Genomic DNA, 21,796 nt, shown 5'->3' on the forward strand with positions numbered 1-21,796 from the left:
ATTCTTGAATCTTGGTAGTTGCTTACTGTTCTGGTTTTTTTTACCACTCAAATGTATTTCAAGTGGATATGCTTTAGTTGCACACTGCCTTCCCTAAAAGGTTGACTATTAATAAAACAACCAACCAAACAGGTTCATCTCACCTCTATCCTCCTGACCGCGTCTTCGATTGCAGCAGAGGTGGAGGCCATCTCTTTGTCAACCATGTCGCCAAGTTCTTCTTGCCGGATGTCTAAGCTTTTGGGCCTCAATTCCTGGTCAAAAGAGAAAGAGAGTCCTTAAAGGGGACACTTGGCTCAAATGGAAAAGAAGAAGAAGAAGAAATTTTGTATACCCTGCCCAACTGACTGGATTTCCCCAGCCACTCTGGGAGGCTTCCAGCAAAAATACAGCAAACAACTACTACTACTGCAACAAACATTAAAAGCTTCCTGAAACAAGGCTGCTTTCAGATATGTATGAAAAATTAGATAGTTGCTTAACTCTTTAACATCTGCTGGGAGGGCATTCCACAGGAAGGGCACTACTGCCAAGAAGGTTCCCTGTAACTTCACTTCTCACAGTGAGGGAACTGCCAGAAGGCCCTCAGTGCTGGACCTCATTGTCCGGGCTGAACGATGGGGGTGGAGACGCTCCTTCAGCCATACAGGGCCGAAGCAGTGTAGGGCTTCAAAGGTCAACACCAACACTCTGAAGTGTTAAGAACCTGCAGTCCTCCATTCAAGCTTTTTTGGATTCCAAGTCCCCTTAACCCCAGCCAGCATGGCCTGTGGCCAAGGACAATGTAGTTGAACAACATATGGAGCGCTGCAGTTTCCCCACCCCAGCATTACACAGCTGCTCTTTTACTGAAAGAAACCATTAGTCAACGGATACAAATTATAAGGAAGGAGGTTCTAACTAAATATTAGGAATAAGTTCTAGACAGCAAGTCACTCAACAGTGGAATGGACTCCCTTGGACGGTGGTGGGCTCTCCTTCACTGCAGGTTTTAAAGAGAGGTTAGATGGCCATCTGTCAGCGACTCTTTACTTGTGATTCCTGCATTGCAGGGGCTTGGACGAAATGATCCCTTGGACCATCCAACTCTACAATTCTATGTTTTGCCTCCTCACTGCCATGGCCAAGTTAGGGAAGTGTAGAAGTACACTAATAAGCATAAATTGTGAGATTACAGTGTTCCCCAATGGATTTCCCCACTCTATTCCTCAACTCTGTTTACCTGTCCCAGCTGAAGAAGTCCCTGCAGCCTCTTCCTCACGTCTGCCAAATCTGCTTGTCGGAGAGATTGCTTGTCTTTCAGCTTGCTCAGATAGTCCAGACTCTGCTTCCCACAGTCCCTGCAGGTTTCAGTCAATTCTGGCAAGAAGAAGAAAATAAAATAAAAATCACACACATACAAGGGAAACTAGCAAGACTGTGGGAAGCTCAGGAATAAGCTCATTTTTAAGCTTTCATCGGAGGAGCTATAGGAGAAGCATTTCAGAACAAATATGTGGAAGTCCTGAGGCTCAGGGTATGCTTTGGGAATAACAGATATTGCAGGACTGTGGGAGCTATGAGGATGTTGGCCTGATCTGTAATCTGAATAAGAGCCCACTGCAAGCCCCAAGGAAGAGCAGAGTTCATTACACACATTTTTTTAAGGGAATCCCTCAGAAACATGGATGTTATTCTTGCACATGACCATGCTTGTGACTCCTTATCCCCATAGTAAGTTCTAGGATTGTCACCCAATTACAGAAGCCTTCAATGCTAAATTTATGCGTTTAGAGACCGATGAACATGCTCAAATTTGCACACAGTAAGCACACCTCCTCTGTTTCCGGGGCCACATGCCAGCAGTAGTGGGCAAAAGTGGGCAAAGGATCAAATGTGGTTTTTTCCTTTGTATGGTAGGCTTGTTTCTACACATTCATGCCTCTCTCTCTATCCTCCCATCCAGGTATGCAAGAGGCATTCTCAGAGATCAAGGGCACATTCCAGCTAGGCAAAAGTTGCCCCTCCCCTGTTTAGAGGATGCATGAATGGATTGAAGAAAAAAACCAGAAAGCAAAGAGGCGCTTGAAGTCTCCTGGTCCTTACACACTGGGTTCCAACCATTTCTAAAAGCCAGGTTTCGCATTCAGGAAAATCGTGTGAAAAGAGTTGCATCACTTCTGACTTCAGGGGTGGGGAAAAAGAACCTTTGCAAATTTACTCACTGTCTGCATGATCTGTGGGCGCCAGGTGGGAAGTGGCACTGCCATTCACAATGGTGTCTGCAGTCAGGTGGGCAAATTGGGCCAGAGCACCAACCAATCCAGTGACATCTAAGAAACAGAGAAATATCAGGATGGAAATCCAGAAGTGGATCACAGGGATAACCCGTCTCATTTGAGATAATCCCAGAGTGGCAGCATTCAGCAAAGCACCACAAGGAGCAGAGACCCTGAATGCTTCTCCAGGTTAAACATAGATTAACTTCAGTCCAGCTCTTCCCCCAGTTCTTCTCCCTTCTAACCCCACTGTAGCTCTGAACTGTGGCCATCCCATAAGAACATCAGAAGAGTTCAGGGGCCAATGTGCTCAAGATCTTTGTCATTTGGTCCAACTTCATTTTATACACAAATACAGCAGCTCAGGAATATCAGGTTAAACAGGGCTGTGCAAGTGTCTGGGTTTAGTACAGTTCAAGGTATTTTAATCTTCTGTTTTGAAATAACAATTCGTAATTGTTACAGTTCAGACCATGGAACCCTTTGCAATTGTAGACTACACATCCTCTTCCTCTTGATATGTTTTATTTTTGACTCTGCAAATCACACAGCTGTTTCCTATACTTTATTGGCAATTGTGACAACTTTTTTAAAAAAAAAACACTATTTTTTTCTTTCTTTATTCTGTAACTTGCTTGTTATTAAAATTCAATGCAAAACATTTGAGAAGAAAAAAGAATCAGAAGAACCCGACGGCTGGTTCAAGCCAAAGGTCCAGCAACCTGGTTCTCACAGCGGCCAGCCAGGAGGACCTGGCACAACAGCACTTTCCCCACCTGCATTCCCCAGCAACGGAAGGCACAGGCTTAACACCTCCAAGACTGGATAACTCGTGAGCAGCAGGGCTTTGCGGCTGCACCTTTTATTGACTCCATCCTAACCCATCCCACAGACCAACCCTCCCCCACCCTCACAGGCTTCCTGCTTAGAACATAGATAAAAGTGCAAGGATTAAAAATCAGCCCGAAGCTTTACCACTTGGTGAAATGTTCCATGTAGTCACCAGGCATTTACTGTATTTTTTGCTCTATAAGACTCACTTTTTCCCTCCTAAAAAGTAAGGGGAAATGTGAGTGCATCTTATGGAGCGAATGCAGGCTGTGCAGCTATCACAGAAGCCAGAACAGCAAGAGGGATTGCTGCTTTCACTGCGCAGCGATCCCTCTTGCTGTTCTGGCTTCTGAGATTCAGAATTTTTTTTTCTGGTTTTCCTCCTCCAAAAAGTCTTGTGGTCTGGTGTGTCTTATAGAGCGAAAAATACGGTAGCTTTTCTTTTTTGATTAGGGGGTCAGTGGGGGGAAGGGGGGAGAAACATTTGAAGAAACGACATTTGTGATGGCAGGAGAGGCACAATCTGCCTTTGCCAGCAACACCAGAAATCTACACTCCCACCCTGCCCCACAAGTAGGAGAACTGCAGCGGCAACCCAGCAATGTTTACCTGCCGGGTTGGACAGGTAGCGCCCATGTCCACTTTCCACAGCGTTCACTGACTCCAGTGCTGCTTGTGCACGGCCGACGAGGTAATCTGCAGAGAGAAAAGCAAGGGCAGAGGAGGAGGCCTATGGGAAAACAAGATCAAATGGACTCTCGTGCAGGTGCCTTTTGTGCCTTAGAAGCAGAGCCAGCTCCAGACTGAAGGAGCCTCAGCTGCCCGGTTTCCTCTGGCAGGCTCCCTCTTACATGCCTGGAAGGGGTTGTGGGGCTCAGCCCTGGCGGGATTCCTTGGCAGCGGCAGTGCTCCAAGACAGGCAGACAACCAGGTCTGGGGCAGCTGCCATTTAAATGTCTCACAATGGCCTTGATGCAGCATCACTTGGGGCATTGTAGGACATTGAAAAGGCAGCTCTCTCAGGCCTGGTTGCTAATTGGAGCATAGGGTGGGGGCTGGATTTGAGGCATCCCTGGGAGGGCCTTGGCCACTGCCTCAGGATTCTGAATGATGCCAGGCTTGCTTGAGAGGTTTACTCAAGGATTCCTGGGCTGTTACAAGGGACAGGAACTTGCTCTTCTTAAAAAATAGGTTAAGAAAAACAAAATAAAGCCAAGCCACTGTCAGACACTGTCCATGCCCTTGGACCTTTAGACCTACCTGGTGAACTGGTGCATCGGATGTGCAAAGGATCGTCCAGCTTGGCAACGGCGTCCTGAATGATGCTCTCAGCCTCCTTCACTGTCCCTTGCAGGATGCTGAACTGCTCCTCCAGGAGTTTCTGCTGCAGGTTCTGTTCCTGACCTTTCTGTGGGATTGGCCCAAAGTGTTTAAGTTAATAGTGCCCTCCCGGGACCCACATACTCACTGCTCTGTCATGATCCAGACTGGGCAAAGGGGAGGCCTACAGTGCTGCTAACTGGCTCCCTCTCTCCATTGCTCAGCCCGCTGTTTCCCTTGCCTTCCCTAACCAGGTTTCCAAGGTTCAGTTGTGCCCAGTGCCTTTTGGGGACTGGCAAGGAGGCTGATGGCAGGCAGAGCCAGAGCCAATGATGGGCAGAGCCAACGCATTCTAGTGTTGCCCCTGTTCTCATATTGACTCTTGTAATGGCAGTACTGGGAGGAAGGGGCCCTTCCAGACATCCTTGCTGTGCATTCATGATGGTTTGTGCTCATGAGGGTGGTTATACACGACCCCATTTGCAATACTGTTCACACCTGCAAAAGTTTCAGGGTAGACATCCTGCTTCATTTCCAAACAGCGCATGTCCTGTAACCTTCTGCAGAAATTCCTGTAACTTTTCATGCCACAAATGTTCTAGGGGTTCTTTTGCCTAACTTTTGTTGCCCTACAGTGCAGGCAAGGTAAAGGTACCCCTGACCATTAGGTCCAGTTGTGACCGACTCTGGGGTTGCGGCACTCATCTCGCTTTACTGGCCGAGGGAGCCGGCGTACAGCTTCAGGGTTATGTCGTCAGCATGACTAAGCCGCTTCTGGCAACCAGAGCAGCGCACAGAAATGCCATTTAACAATGCAGGAGCACTGGGGAAGCATTGCAGAATGGCTAATAAAGCGGAATGAAGTGTGGATGGTCCGGTATAAATTCACCACTAATGCTCTATTATTGTGTCAATGACATGTTTCAGAATACACTAGCAAATAGCACCATTCTGGAGGAACCCTGGGGAGGAGGAAGCTGATAGCCAGGATCATCCCCTGGGCTGGGTGGAGGTAAGCAGGCAGGAGAGGTCTGGCCAAGCACAGAGCGAGCTGTCAGGGCAGCATCCCACACACCCGATGGACCAGCCTCCGCTGCCAAGACTTTGTTTCTCCCTTGAGTACCTTTTCCAAGAGCTTCCCTTGCAGCTCCTGAACTTCCTTTGCTCTCTTCTCTGCTTCCTGGCTCAAGAGCAGCTCCTTTTCTTGGATCAGGCCCTTGGTCGAGATGAGCTCACAGTCCTTCTCACTGACCACTTTCCTCAGTGTCTCCTTCTCGGCCTGGAGGGCTTCCAGTTGGGTGTTGAGGTCTGAACTGGCCTGCATGGAGGACAAGCGACCTGCTGGCTCACAGCTTCATTGCCCAGCTCTCCTGCTTCAGCTTGGCCCCACCCTCTCAATCACCTCCCCCTGCTAATGCGGTTTTTCACATGCTCATTGTCCTCTTCATGAGGTGATTTAACCTAAGAGGGTTAAACGACTTGGGTGGGAAGGCTTAAGAGGAGTTTCCTCCACCTAAACCACATGACACTGCAAGAGGCTTAACAGGTGAAGGATTTGAGTTACAAACCTCAACTTTTGGTGAGTTTGGGACAAGAAAAATGGGCTATTTTAATCCCAGCTGGTTATTATCAGAGCCTTCCAACAATTTGGTGCTCCAAACAAACACCAGTTTGAGTTCCTCTTCCATCCCCACCCCTTTCCCTTTTTACATCATGGCTTTTTAGATTGTAAGCTTGTGTTATTTCTAATGATTTTCAAGCTGCTCCATGAGCCTTTGCAACTAAAGAGCTGCATATAAATGCTGTGAATAAAATGAAAAAACAATAAGCAATAAGCAGTCTAGTATCTGGGCACATCAAAAGCATGAGACGAGCTTCTCTAGAGAGCAGCGGAGAGGGTTCTCAGGCGAGGCACAACCAAAGCACCCTCAACATTGGGACAGCGCAAGATGGGCCACCTAAGGCAAAGGACTGTGCACAGCAGGGCAGCAAAGTGGAGACAGATGCCTCATGGCTTTTTGCAAGACAACCCACAGGAATACTCCCACTGCTCTTTTATGAGAGCTCCCTACTATTTTATTTTATTTTTAATGCTGGCTTTTATTCCGAGTGGATGCTGTTTTAATCTGATTTATTTCAGGATTGAAATCCCACTTGACTATACCTACATGTGCTCAAGGCAGCATACAAAGTTACAAGAGATACACGCAGTCAAACAAGCTAAAGTAGAACTCTGAAACAACAACAAACAAAAGCAATATAATACACACTATATATAATTTAATATAGTTGTCAGCTGACTTCAAAGTTTTCTAAATTGAAAGGTGTCTTGAAAAAAAAGTTATACATAAATCTAACTCACAATGCATGGAGTTCTTTTGAACTAAATCATACTCAGAGCAGACCCACTGAAATTCATGGGTCCAAGTTAGTCATGCCCATTAACACCAATGGGTCTACTCTGAGTATAGCTAACATGGGGTATAGCCAATAAGGAGCTGTCTTGTATAAAAAAGTTACCTCTCAGTGGCTGATACATCAGAGAACTCCTCAGTAGAGCCAAGCATCATGTGGGAAGGGGGCACCACTGCAAGATTTTAACTCTCAGCCCCACAAACAACCCCAGCCTGCATACCTGCTTGGAACGGCTGAGAGACTGCTGAAGCTGAGCCAATTCCTCTTTCTTAGATTCCAGTTCTCTCTTCACCTGCTCCATCTGCAACATATGATCTTCTAACTACACAGAGGGAATCAAAGAGAAAGTGCATCCTTGTAAAAATGTGCAAACTTTTCAGATGCCTCTGAGCAAATCAAGGTGGTGTGTGGCTGAGTTCTTAACACCACTGCATTTTGCAGTGCACCTAACTGCGCCCTCCAATATCTCTTTTTTAATGTCAACAAGGGGTGAGGAGCAGGAATCAGGGGCCTGGCAGTACAAACTTGGGACTCAAGCTTGCTGAGCCATCCCTCAATTCTGTCCTGAGCTGCGCCCAGTCTCCATGGTCACATTCACACCATACTGTTAAAGCACATTTAACACACCCTGCTTCTCCCCAAAGACTTCTGAGACCTGTAGTTTACCCCTCACAGGCCTACAATCTCAGCACCCTTAACAAACTACAGTTCCCAGGATTCTTTGGGAGAAAGTCAGGTGCTTTAGATGTTTAGTACCAAGCATTATCTCAGCCCACCCCTAGATCAAAACAGCTCCTCAACAGTTTCTGAGGAGGGAGAGCCCTGCCCTGTTACAGGGGAAGAGAGATCAAAGCAGCAAACCTTCATTTCTGACTCCCGTTTGACTTGGTCCATCTGGAAGGCCAGCTGCTCCTTGACTAGGGCAACCTCCTCTTGGCTCTGTTGGGTAACTGTCAGCTGCTTGGCCGTGTCTGCATTCTTGGTATTAAAAAACATCAAACATATTTTAAGTATCATTTTGAGATTGCAGGGATAGTCTGTATGGTGCCTGGGTCCCTTCTAATTCCTGAGGCCCTGGATCCAGCAAGTACTGTTGTTAGTATAGCAAAAGAAGTTGCTCTGTGCCTGAGGACAAATGGGTGGGCCACAGGATGGTAGTGAGAAAGACAAAAGCCAGAGCTGTGTGTGTGAGGTGGGCTGGAAGCAGGCAGAAGCCAGAGACTTAGAGCCATGCTTGACCACTGCTGGAACCGAAGGCTGTGACTAAGAGAGAAGCCAGCCCTTGTGGATTATGAATGCGGAGGTGCCCTCCCATCTCCTCTTGCATGCAAATACCCAATGGAACAGTGTGTGAAGTTGGCAGCGAGCACTGTCATTACCTTTCTCAGGAGCTCTGCATGTGTGTTGATCAACTCATTGTGCTTTTCCTTCAGCTTGATGTAGCGGGTTTCTGTGGCACTGGCCTTCTCTGGAAAAAGGAATGAGATTGTCACGAGCTGCATTCTCAGTCCAACTATTGAACCTTGGAAGCCATGGTGGGCAACCAGCTGCCTAGAAGAGCCTGTCCCAAGGAACAAGCGGCCTGTATGCAAATGGGTTGTGGGTCCTGCCTTACAGATGACTGCCAACAGCCGTTCTAGCTTCCACAGGCTGCAGGACCATGAAGAAGTAATCTGTGCCATCAAAAACTGCTTCCGGCTGGTGGTGTGTTTGGGGTGGGTGTGTCAAAACTCAGGCAAAGCACACATGCTTTTTTATGCAGATAAGCAGTCAGCAATATTTTCCAGTTAAAGGGACACATTTCCTTCTGGGCATGACAGTGGTGGCTGGGGCCACAGACAACAGCAGGCAGAGGAACAAATGTGAATCGCTACTTCTGTATAGAAGGCTAGCTTCTGCACACACTTGCACACCCCTCTCTATCCTCCATCCAGAGAAGGAAGAGGCAACATCAGAGCCCAAGGTCCCCTTCCATAACATAGTAGAAACACTCAGGGTTTGAAGAAGGGCCAGTGAGGGGCATGGCCTGGGAAGAGAGGGCGTGTGTGGGCCTTGGGGTAGTTCCTGGGGCCAGGCAGAGAAATTGGAGGGCCATATCTGGACCCCAGGCCTGAGGTTCCCCATCCCTGAGGTAGACAGTGCCAAGTGCACATTCCTTAGCAGGATTTACTTATTATTGCTGTTTGAAAAGCACAGGTCAACACACATAACCTGCTTTCCAAAGGCACCACCTACTTTCTGCTTCTAGGTAGAGCCCTCGACTCTTGTCTCCCTCCAGCTTTGCCTTCTGCAGCCTCTCCAGCTCATCCCGGAGCTGCTCGTTGTCCACCAGGGCCTTCTGCTTCTGCTTCCGCTGCTCTTCCACTTCCGCCTCCAGGTTGTTAATCTGGGCCTTCAGCTGAGTGATGTATCTCTGAGCCTGAGCATTGCAGCAAAACACATACAAAGCAATGGCTATAATTATGGCGGCTCGTGTGTTACCTGCAGGATCAGAAGCAGGATGCTCTTGTGCCCTTTGCTTTTGGGCTTCCCACACAGACATCTTGCTGGCCACTGGGGGAAGCAGCAAGTGTCAATGTGGTGCAATGGTAAGAATGTCAGCCTGGGACCAAATCCTTACATGGCCATAAAGCTCACTGGGTGCCAATCACCAACTCTCCGCCGAATTATTCAAGGCAAGCAATGCTCATTTAACACATGACATACAAAATCTCACAAGCCCCTCTTCCCTACTCCCTAGCAGTAAAAATATAAAAATATAAATAATTATCAGTTTATTTCCTTTTCATAGCACCCAAAGTAAGACATCTCACTTTTTAAAAATTTATTTAATCATTTTTCCAATAAAATCAACCGCAAAAGACACATATAACAAAAACCATAATAACAATAATAACAATAATACAATTTGACAATTCAGATTTGAATACACTGATATACCTATGACTACACCTTTTTAAACAATATTTTCTCACCTCTCTCTCCTCCCCCTACTTCCCACCACTATCCGCCTTATCGCTTAAATTTTCGTTCCAGATTTCTTCATATTTATCCATTCTTATTTTGCGTCCACATGCAATTCATTCGTATGTTGCTAATCTGTCCATATTATCAATCTATGTGCTCAGTGAAATCTTTTTGCAGCTCTTCCAATTCATCAAAACAATTTTTTTTGCTTCTAATATAGCACGGTACATCTATTTTTTTGACCCCTTGAAATCTCCCACATTTCCGGAATATAATTTAGAATTAAATTCAGTTCCCCTAAATAACAATTTCTTTTTATTACTCTTGCTATAAATATCCTCACCTCGCACCAAAATGATCTTATCACCGGGCAGTTAATCAACATATATACTGAGTTCGCCTTTTTACTCCCACATCTCCAGCAGTTGTCTGCACTTGTTATTTTCTTCTGGTATAGTTTTGCTGGAGTCCAGTGGACTCTGAATATTATTTTCTGTTGAACAAGTCTTAGTCTTAGATCCATAGAGGCTATTTCTGTTGATTTTATACTTGACTCCCATATATCATTTGTTATCTGTACCCCTAACTCTTCACTCCATTTTTGTCTATCATATTCTAAATCATATTTCTTCCTGTTGAGTTGGGTTTTATATAGTGCAAGTATAGAGTTTTTTGTTTTTGTTGCAGAGGTTAAACCTTGTAGCAGCATGGGTGTTTCCGATGCTGCTATAGCGTCAGGGCCAAACTGCCTTTCCAACATATGTTTCAATTGGATCTTTTGCCATTTTGTTTCACTGGTTAATCCATACTTTACTTGCAAAGTCTTATATTCCACAAATTTGTAATTTTCATCAGTTAATTGATTCAATGTCAAAATACCTTTTTTCATCCAATTTTGCAAAATTATTACTTGATTTCCAATTTTTAATTTTGGGTTGGCCCATATTGTTAATTTCTCATGCTGATAGCGGTCATCCTTATTATTTTTATTTTTATTCATTCAATTTTTATAGGTGCTTTAATAGTCTCCAGGATAATAGGATATTTTATAAAATTGGAGCAGAGTTTAGTCCACCCTACAAGAGGTTCAAAGAAACTATATTCAAGAGTAGCCCAACTGGGATTCCTGCTAAGCTCTCCAATAATTAGTCTTACTCAGCAAGTAAGCCTGGTGATACAATTCCAGATTTGGGAGCCCAAGGCCCCCTTCCTTAGTTGGAAGTTGCATTTTATGTAGCGATATTTTTGGTGGCTTTGTACCCCACAGGCACGATCTAAATAGGTGATTTATTTTTTGGAAGTATAATTTGGGAATATACATTCGTAATCCTCTAAGAATGTATAAAAGCTCTGGAACAACATTCATTTTGAAGACATTAACCTTTCCCCAAAGGTAGAGGTTTAGAGGAAAGGTCCCCGCCTTTCAATATCTTTCAATATCGGTCTTTCTCCCTGTTCCCAATATATTTGTCTTAGACTTAGTAGGCTTAATTCAATTTTTTGAGCTAGTATATTATTCATTTCTAATGTTTGTTGTTGTATTCTTTCATATGTAACCTTAGATGGGTTATTTGCCATATCGCCCCATAGTGTTTTTAAAGAAATTTTTAGATTATTTTCTTTTAATCTTTGCAGCTTGGCCTTGTTGGCAGAGAAGATATTATCTTCCCTCTGATGTAAGCTTTATATCCTTCCCATTCCATCAGTCTTGACATTGAAGATTTGGAGTTATTTTTAAAATATATTTGCGTTTCTTGGGTTATATATTAAATGAAGTTTTTTTCACTTGGTAATGATATATTAAGATACATCTCCTCATACCTTTCTGGCTTTTAGATAAATTATATTCCAGTATTACAGCTGAGTGATCAGCTATAATGGGAATATCAATGTCACATCAGCTAATAAAGGGATGTAATGATGCTGATGTTAGAAAGAAATCAATTCTATGCTGGGTATTATGAATTCCTGCAAAATATGCTTTTTCCTTAGGATGATGCAATCTCCATGAATCCACTAAATTCCAATGTATCATAGTTATTAATTGAAGAAAGACATCTCACTTTGCCTACACACACAAACACACAGAGTGCCCCATGTTACCTCAAGCTTAATCCTCTCCAGCTCTGCTCGAAGAAGATCAACTTCTTTCTTCAGGTTTTCAATTTGGAGATCCCTGAGGGTTAAAAGGTTTTAAAAATACAAGAATGCTCTGAGTTGATGTTATATAGTGATGGAAGAGCTATGAGCTCAAGGCCTCCAGGGCAAATCACTCCTCTGCTGCAAAGGCTTCAGGGCCACATCAGAGCCTCTCCTTTTCTTTGTCTCAGCCTCAAACCACCCACCTCCTGCCAGCAATACTGGGATAACAAGTGGGGTCTGTAACCAAAAAGTTGCAGTATGGAGTACCCCCATACTAGGTTCAAGGTGTGTCCTCTTCTAGGGCAGGGAGGAGAAACGTTTTATACCAAGTGAGCCGCAATAGCACTTTGACATAGAACATGTGGGCGACTCATTGCCTTGTCACGGGGGTGGGGGTGGGGGGGTGGGTAAGGCCAAAATCTGATGCCCCCAAGCCCACCCCCGCAATCCTTGTGCTGTCTTCCCAAAGCCAGCAAAGTGAGGCGCTGGGCTTTGGGGTCCCTTGCACCTCCTTTCCAAAGCTGGGAAAGTGCCAAATAGGCTTTGCGAAGGAGGAGGAAGGACTCTAGGACCCTGTCATAACCCTCATGCCTCCTCCCCAAAGCCCAGAGCCTCACGAGGGCTGGGGCGTGGGGGCATCCACTGTTGCCAAGGGCCGCCAAAAAAAGGCCTTGAGGGCCAGCTGCACACTGGACCACCCTGTTCTGGGGTACTCCATTTCATCTCACCACCACCCTCCAACAGTCACCCTGCATTTTGCACCCACTGACCAGGTTCAGTTCCCACTGGGCTGTTCTGCCCCACACGCTGCATAAAATTCCACAAATGTCTGCAAACCTTGGGTGCGAACCATCAAGGAAATATCTCTTCCTAGGGTAATGGGTTTTACTCTTTTGGCTACATAAACAACAGCGCTGAGAGATATGATAATAATGATCTACTTTACAGGACTGTTAATACACATATAACTTTTTCTGTTAAATAGTCCGAATGCTGCATAAATGCTAAACCTCATTATTAAGATGCCAGCTTAAACACACACACACAAACACACACACACACACACACAGAGAGAGAGAGAGAGAGAGAGAGAGAAAGAGAGAGATTTTGCTGATAAACACCCTTACCTATCATCTCTTATTCCATTGGGTGGTCCAAAAGTCTGTTCAAATATATCAGACGACACATTCTGCAGAAACAAATATTAAAAAGACTGACAATGAAGGGGAAGCTTCATGTTTATGGCTATATGGTATAAATGCTTTGTATTCCTAGGGAGATACAGTATTACATCATTTTATTCATCATGTGTCTACAACTAAATAAAATGCACTATTGCACATGGAACTGTTTCTGCAGCACGCCTGAGATCCATTATGCTTCTGAATGCTCCTCTGTGTGGAAGTACTGAGATGCCACAATGGTAAAAGAATAAGCCATGGAAATGTCAGCATGACCCTTGAAACAAGTGCCTTCCAACCCCTGCCCCCTGGCCACTCTTGCCTTCCCTGAGAAAGTGGGGCTGCACCACACACTGACACTATTTTACCATATGGGGTGGACAAAGGTGTCTTTATTTTTCTTCAAATGCTGTGTTGCAGACGTTGGAGCTGTCATGCTGGATTCCAGCTCCACAGCTCTTACTGGGAAGCCCACATGACCATGCACTGCCTCCCACGAGAAGATGCCAAGCTGGAACACCCCTGGCCCATGCACAGCCCTCTGGGTTCTGCAGGGTTCCCAGACCTGCACCTCCTAGACTGGCCCTGGCAGCACTTCCAGTTTGGCCTGCAAACGTCATCACATAGTGAGCAAACATCAGCAGCCAGGAAACAACGAACGAAAGCAAAGCTCCATTTGGAAAACACTGCAATCGCTGCCAAGAATTTTGTGTGTCCAGTTTTTACAGCTTTGTAAATGCATTGCCCAAGCACAATGGCCAGGTTTGTTTCCTGGCTTTATTCCAAGTGCAGTCAACACACATCTCTTTCTTTTCTTCTTTTTAAGCTTAGCCCATCCTTTCAACTTTGTAAGGCATTTACAAGTCGGCTAAGAATAGCATCTTAAAACCATTTTAAAACGAAACGAAGAACCACTTTTCATAGGGAAGGGATGCAGCTTGGTGGGAGGTTGGGCATCTTTTTCCCTATACCCACTGCACTTCATCCAATTCCTACTCTTTTTCAGTTAATTTTTTTCCTTAAAGCAAAATGATGTGGTCCCACCCAGCATATGCACTAAAGGGGGAGGGGAGAGAATGGTCTTTTCCAGTTCCTACAGCCACATTCCCTCATAAGCACCTTCTAGTGGGGGCAGGGGCAGTCTTTGGTAATCTTTCATAATATGTCTCCCTGTGCAAGGCCAGAATTGCATCCCCCACCCATGGATCTTCTAAGTGTTGTGCTCCCTTAGCTCAGTACCTTGTGTGGGGAACAATCTGCACAGCCCTAAATCCAGTGCTAGTGGGGGTGCACCTAAAAGTGGTGGGTGGAGCTCACCACTGCAGAGACCCCCTTAGCATTTCTCACCTGTTGCTCCACAGTCGGGGCTGTACTGATTTCAATCAGGTTCTCTGGCTCTTCGTCCTCAGGGGCTTCTTCTTCTGGGATCACCACAACAGGCTTCACGTGCTCGGCCAGGGCTGATGCCCGCAGAAAGTTAGGTGGGTTCTAATGGAGGAGGAACAAAAGGAGTCAGGCACATTTACAGTGCAGGTGAAGCTAGATGGCACCCTCATAAATGCAGCCTCACAAATACACACCCAGAGAATGGATTGGGCAGACAGGTGCTTTCTCCCTCTCGGCCCCCCTCACACACACTGTACTTCTAGGGTAAAGGTAAAGGTAAAGGGACCCCTGACCATTAGGTCCAGTCGTGGCTGACTCTGGGGTTGTGGCGCTCATCTCGCTTTATTGGCCGAGGGAGCCGGCGTACAGCTTCCGGGTCATGTGGCCAGCATGACTAAGCCGCTTCTGGCGAACCAGAGCAGCGCACGGAAACGCCGTTTACCTTCCCGCCAGAGCGGTACCTATTGATCTACTTGCACTTTGACGTGCTTTTGAGCTGCTAGGTTGGCAGGAGCAGGGACCGAGCAACGGGAGCTCACCCCGTCATGGGGATTCGAACTGCCAACCTTCTGATCAGCAAGCCCTAGGCTCTGTAGTTTAACCCACAGCGCCACCCGCGTCCCTATTTCTAGGGTAAACTGGCCTAATTTCAGGAAAAGCTTTACAGTCAGTAGCAGGCAGGGGCATTGTAGTAGCCCCGGATTGTCAGGGTTGGGGAGCAGGAGGAGAAGGCAGAAGAGAGACTGTACCTCAGGCAGCCGTGGGATCTGGATGAGCCGCTTGAAATACAGCATGTCCGATGCTCTTTTGAAAAAGCTTTTGAGGCTACAGAGAGGAGAGGGGAAACAGAATTGTCAATACTGAAACCAACAGCAAGGTGGTCTGACTCTTAAGAACGCAAGAGGAATTCTGGTGGATGAGGCAAGGGACCATCTACTCCAGCTTCGGGGTTTCCACAATGGCCAACCAGAAGCCGTGTGTCCAAGAAACCCACTAGTAGGGGTGATGTTTTCTGAAAATCTCAATGGTGAGCTTAACCACAAAGATTTCCATTCTATCCTATGTGATGTAGTTCAGCCCAGGCACAGATTGAAAAGCAGGCCACAAGTCATTACCTGGTTTTCACCAGAGAAGGGTGTATATACGCTTCTTTTAAACTTACTTTTCCCTCCTATCTCTAAAATAATGTTTTACAGTGCAGTCCCATGCATATTTATTTGTTTTTTTAATGACTGCTTTTAAAATATGCTTTTAGCTGTAAGCTGCCCTGAGCCCTGTCAGGGGAAAAGGCGGATTAAAGCTAAATACAAAAATAAATATAATTCTAATTATTATATTACCTGCGGAACTGCTCATGGAAACGGTCACGATGCCCTTGCAGCGTATCAGCCGGGAGACCTGAGGAAGACAAAAGAAAGGAACGGGCTGTCCAAGACTTTAATGGACCATTTGCCAAGAAAGCACACACAGGGGTTTGAGCCAGAGAAAAGCACACCTGGCACCCAAGCAAGGCTTTCACAATCTGCTAGGAACATATGCCGAGTCAGGGCATTGGTCTATCTAGTGTACTGCCTACACTGACTGGCAGCAGCTCTCCAAGGTTGCGGTCAATGAGTGTTCCCAGTTCTATGTGGATGTGCTGGAGATTGAACCTGAAGCCCTCTGCATGCAAGGCAAATGCTCTGCCACTGAGCTGCAGGTTCTGAAAGTTTGGGAGAAGAGGAAGAGAAGCACTTTTGGAAAAGTCATGGTTCCGAAAGCAGAGGGCCTGGCAGCTATACCAAAGAAAAACTCCCTTCAGCTCACTGATGGTTTTAGACCCTAACTGGAGACACCAGGGATTGAATCTGGGATCTTTTGCATGCAAAGCAAGCAATGCTACTAAGCTTTGGTCCTTCTGTTTTCATCTTTAAACACATACAGTGAGTTGGATTCTATGATTCCCAGAAAGGAAGGTGGCTTCTGGCTGCAAATCTTTTATTGCCTTTACTCTTTTATGTTTTCTAAAATGCTTTGAGAGTATTTTTAAACAATCAAGCAATGTATAAATTTTATGAAATAAATAATATGGCTGATTTAATGCCTGGCTGTTGGAACTCTTAAGGAAGCACATCGTTCACAATCAAAATAAGCAGGTCTTTCCAGGCTTCAGTTTCTCCCTTGCATGCCCTCTCTCTCTATGGCTTCAGCAAAATTAATGCAAATCTGGCCAACTGTACACAAATATGCTTAATAATCCTCTGGCTTTCCTTAGCATAAGTCTTGTGCAAAACTTATGACATATTTAAAGGTTAGTCCTGTCCTTCTGGGAACTGAATCCTGGTTTCAGAAAAGCCAACAGCAGGATATACTTAAGCTCCCCAACGGAAGGTGGAATGAAAACCTGTGAATGCTGGTTTCCCCCCTTGGGAATCCCTTTTCAAAATTAAAAAGAAGAAAGATAGAAAGGCCACTGTAAAGAAGGAAGCTAGTGTAGAGAGATCAAGAAGGGGAAGAGCAGATAAATATCAGCAGGGATTTCTCTCACATACATCAGCAAGACAGATATTATTATTACCCACCTTTCAAGTAAATTCTTTCTCATTGTGGAATACAAATAACAGGCTCTACATAGCCTTGAAGGGCAGTCTGTATCTTAACCGCCATTTTGTTGGACTCCAGTTCCCACCAGTTCAACCAGTGGAGCCAGAGATGATGGGAGCTGGAATTTAGCAACATCTGGAGGGCACGAGGTTGGGAAAGTCTGGACTGTATGGTTTATTGATTTCGAGTGTTATTTATGGCTTTGCTTTTTTTAAAGAATACTATCCATAAACTCCATTCAGAGCCCATTTGTTTGGCAGAAGAGCCTAAAAGAATAAGAGGTAACCAAAGGCTAAAACCCTTGAGCTGCTAGCATGGCACAGCTGCTATGCTGTGAACTGTGAAATCTTGAGTTCAAATCTCACCATAGCTGTCCCACCCAAAAAACCCATTTCCCACATAGCCTTAGGCAAATCATTCACTCTCTCATCCTCATACTTTGCGGAGGACACAGCAAAACTGTTCTCCAGCCAAGCATATGTTGCAGAATAAAGTGCAGAATATTAGAGGAAAACACTGCAAAAATGAGTGTATTAGGTAAAATTGTATTAAAATGTGTATATGTGGAGAAGTGCACACTAAAATGATAAATTTTCATTAAATTCATTTTTAAATAATCCAAGCAAACTGATGTGGAAAGGGAGGAAACAGAGCTTAAGCCTGTAAAAATGAGGAACTGACTGACTGGTCCATCCTCAGAACACAGACCTACACTTAAAATTAAAGACCATGATGCTCAGAGCAGATAGATGTTCAGCTCAGGGACTAGTTTTCAATAGTGAGCTGACAGCTGACCCTTCCACACACCTGATTCCCCCACCCCAGCACCCCAGCTATTTTAATTTTACCAGCCTAGTTTAGAACAGAAGGGAAGCCTTTTTGTTGTTATTCTTGCTATTGTTGAAAACCAACCAGAAAAACCCAGAAAACACGGATAGAGGGAGGGAAAGCAGAGGAATAACATCCAGGTGCTTAAAGGAAGATTTAAATAAAGAAATCAGTTTTCCTTCAAGCATTTGGAGTCTGCTTCTTCTGATTTTTCCATTACTTTGGGGAAGGGCCAGAGCTCAGCAGTTAGTGGTACAACATCCGCTTTGGATCCTTGGTTCAGTACTCAGCACCTTGAGGCAGAGCTGGGAAAGACTCAGTGCCTTAAATCCTGGAGAGCCACTCCTGGTCAATATTGACAATACTGAACTGGATGGGCCCATGGTCTGACTCACTCCCTATGTAAACTACTGGGAGCAGCAGCAGTTAGTAAGGCTTACCAGACAGCATCACTGTAGGGGAAAGGTCAGCACGGTGCAAATGCACTGTTGAAGCCAATCCAGTGCTCCCAACAGTGTGTTTGCACCATGTCAACCTTTCCCTCTCAGTGACAGGAGGTGAGATAAGCCATGCGGACCAGGGAGTCAGAAACCCTATGGCCTTTTAAACTGTGGGGGGGGGGTTATTGTTTCTGTTTGTTATTACGTTATCTATTTTTGTGGTTTTATATTGTAAACTTCCATGTGATTTTTAGGTGGAGGGCAGTATAGAAATTTAATAAATGATGATGATGATGATGATGATGATGATGATGATGAGTACTTATCTACTGCAATCCATCTGGTGATTTTCTAGCAGACCCCAATCAGCTTTGTGCCCAGCCCCTGCTGTGGGGAAGGGCCACAGCTCAGTGACTCATCTTTTTATTGAGAAACCTTCGCTGGACATCTGAAGTCCTCCAAAACTTCCCTGATCAGAGTGCAAAAACAACTTGAACTTGTGAGCCCAAGAAGCTGCCTTATACCAGCTCAGACTCTTTGTTCATCCAAAATTGTCCACTATGACTGGAAAAAAATCAACCAAGAGAACTAAAATATTTTATTACACCATATGCTTTCATGAATTAGAGTCCATCTCATCAACTGCATGAAGTGTAATCCTTGGTTGCATTCACACATGCACACAGACAGTGATAAGGGATGAGGAGGGTCGTAAGGAGGTAAGGTCAGAGAAAAATTAAATACAAAAAGTACAGAGAGTGAGAATTCAATGAGAGATAGAATGCAGTGACAAGTGATGAAACAATTGAACTGACAACGGGGAGTTAATTAACATCTGGAATGGGAAATGAAACCACTGTCTCTACTCAGCCACAAATGAATAAGAGTTTAACTTCTTTACAAATTGTGGTTTAGCAGCTTCCTTGTTCAAGTATGGCCACCTTAAGAGCAGTGGCAACATCTTCTGGTAGACTGACCCCTTCTCTAACTGGCTGATGAATTTCTGGTCAGCCTCTTTCCCATCACCTGAGATTCTTTCTTTAACTGGGAGACACCAGAGACAGAACCAGAGAGAACAAACCTACATGCAGTTCATCTGCCCTAACAACTGAGCCATGGACCCTTCCCCAAATGTCCCAGAACTGCACCAGAACCATGGTATGCTTCCACACCCCCACAAGAGCGACTTACAGGAATGGAGCTTGAACATCAGCTTCACAGTGTAATGGTAGAGGTGGCTGCAGTCTTGGATCACTTGAATGAGGGGAGCCAGCCGGCACTGAACTGCTGACATCTGGGAGACAGCCATGGAGGTGTTGAGCTGCCTGAAAACTGAACAGAGGAAAGAAAATTTCAAATACTGATTTGAGGCCTGTTTTTATTGCACTTTATTGCCTTGAGTATCCTCTATGGATGGAAAGCTGAGACTGAGATGGTGCCTTTAATAATAACAAATACAGCTGCTGCTGCTGCTGCTGCTGCTGGATTATTGGAAGGTCTCTGGATACCCCAGTATCTGTGTGCAGGTTCTTAGAATCATGGAATTGTATGTGTGTATGCTTATTTATATGTAGGTTTAAAAATTAAAATAGAGATTTAAAATACTATTTAGATGCACATTTTGGTTTCGACCTTCCTCAGCTGAAACATTTAATTAAACAGCATTATCTCTCTCTCTCTGTTTGATCATTTGTTTTTCATATATTATTACTTAGTGTTTGAGAATGTACTTACAGGAAACAGGATCTCTTCATCTGCTGTTTGGCTGCTTCTAAGATATTGTGTGTGTGTGTGTGTATTCTATATCTCCAATCAATTAGTCCTAAACACAACTAAACAGCACAGCAAACAAGTTGGCAGTATATACACCTCTGTATGTGTGTGCCTGTGCATATTTAAATAAAACCAATGACACACACACATGCTTATGTGCATAATACATAAAAATCAAATGGGAAGCTTAACTGAACTTTGCAGCTTATATAAAATGGTGCATGCTTCCACAACTGCTGTAACCAAGTCTAGAAAAACAGAGATGTAAATCTTCTAAATAAATAATCTTCCTTGTTCTGGGGCAGCATGCCTCTAATCGCCAGATGCCAGGGACAAAACACAGCAGTTGACATCCTCCTTCACACCCTGCAGCAAGGTTGGATAACGCATTTGGCCAGTGGAGGCTGGTCTGTTATGGCAAACAGAGCCCTATCAACATCAATCTGCACTTAGTCAGTGCTCACCTGCCTGCCTTCTTAGTTGCAAGTGGCTCAGGGGGTGACCTTGATAATATCAGCTTCCTCTTTAGTCTCGGTATTGCCCATGTAGAACTTGGCAGGGAGGAGGGTGGGGAACAAACTAGAATTTGTTGGCTCTGCCTGTGACTGGCTCTGGTTCCTCCTGCTCCATCAGTCCCAAAGAGCACCAGTCACCACTTTATTTGGCAGATGGGGAGGATAATCTATGGGGGCTTTTGTTTGGAATCCAGCAGGGAGATTCCTAGTTTCTGAAATTGTTAACATCTGAGGTTATAAAAGGCATAGGACAACTGGCCTGTTAAAGGAACCAGTGCGCACCGGAGGACTGTGATTTCCCCGTGACTGAACTGGCAGCTTCAGCTCCTATCACCTTTGTTTACTCATGTTGCTGCTGGGCAGAACCAAGCACAATCTTCTCAGATTATGAAAGCTTCATCATTAACTAGGAGTGCACACAGCCTTGCCTGGCAACAGAAAGAATACCAGGTCATTCCAACGACTGAGAGCAGCACAGTCATGACTTGCAACACCCCAAGGAAAGGCCCATTCAATGCTCTGCGCCAAGAGAAACTCTGTGCTCAGAAATGCCACATGTGGAAGTCTGGAATGAGAACATCATTGCCTTGGTTCCTGCAGAAGAGAGGCTTCTGCCTAGCATTATCATAGCAAATAGCTAGAAGTAATGCGCCCTGATGGCTAGGAGGAGCTTAAACCTGAGAGTAGTTTCTGAACCTGTCTGAACATAAATACTGTAGGTTCTGGGCCAACAGAGGGCACATCCACTCTTATCTTTGCTCTTTCCAGGCATGGTTCATTATTTAATGCTCCATGTCCAAGCACCTTTTTTTTTCTTTTTTGCTCCGGAGCTTTCCCTATGAAAACCCACTTTTTAAAGCTCAATGGGAGCAAACGTTAAGCTGTGGAAAACCTGAATTGACATTTGCTCCAATTCAGCTTTAAAGAGAGTGTTTTTGTGGTAAAAGCTTGGGGCAAAAAGAACACACACACACTTGAGCACAAAGCACTAAAGTGTAGACCTCTATCTAGAAAGAGCAAAGCAAAAAGTTAGCGTGGGTAAGTCCTGAGTTGTACTTTGAGTGATAATAATAGTTATAGTAATAATGATGATAATAATAATAATAATAATAATAATAATAATAATAATAATAATAAATTTCTAAAGGAGTATTAAC

General features: G+C 44.8%; 1 protein-coding gene across 3 annotated transcripts in view; it reads right to left on the reverse strand.

Annotated features, from left to right (window-relative positions):
- Positions 1–21,796, reverse strand: part of HIP1R (huntingtin interacting protein 1 related) — a 65,400-nt gene that overhangs the window by 12,698 nt on the left and 30,906 nt on the right. For all 3 annotated transcript variants that reach the window (XM_083589857.1, XM_083589858.1, XM_083589859.1), the window contains exons 8-23: positions 19,543–19,683; positions 15,841–15,898; positions 15,250–15,325; positions 14,462–14,602; positions 13,061–13,122; positions 11,895–11,967; positions 9,060–9,243; positions 8,204–8,292; positions 7,686–7,802; positions 7,045–7,146; positions 5,533–5,727; positions 4,350–4,497; positions 3,699–3,785; positions 2,205–2,312; positions 1,223–1,359; positions 144–254 (exon numbers count right to left, since the gene is read on the reverse strand). In XM_083589857.1, the coding sequence (XP_083445983.1) occupies positions 144–254; positions 1,223–1,359; positions 2,205–2,312; positions 3,699–3,785; positions 4,350–4,497; positions 5,533–5,727; positions 7,045–7,146; positions 7,686–7,802; positions 8,204–8,292; positions 9,060–9,243; positions 11,895–11,967; positions 13,061–13,122; positions 14,462–14,602; positions 15,250–15,325; positions 15,841–15,898; positions 19,543–19,683 (1,829 nt within the window). The remainder of the gene's footprint in view (positions 1–143; positions 255–1,222; positions 1,360–2,204; positions 2,313–3,698; positions 3,786–4,349; positions 4,498–5,532; positions 5,728–7,044; positions 7,147–7,685; positions 7,803–8,203; positions 8,293–9,059; positions 9,244–11,894; positions 11,968–13,060; positions 13,123–14,461; positions 14,603–15,249; positions 15,326–15,840; positions 15,899–19,542; positions 19,684–21,796) is intronic.

This window comes from Podarcis filfolensis, assembly GCF_964270895.1.
Source record: "Podarcis filfolensis genome assembly, chromosome: 16".
Taxonomy (NCBI): domain Eukaryota; kingdom Metazoa; phylum Chordata; class Lepidosauria; order Squamata; family Lacertidae; genus Podarcis; species Podarcis filfolensis.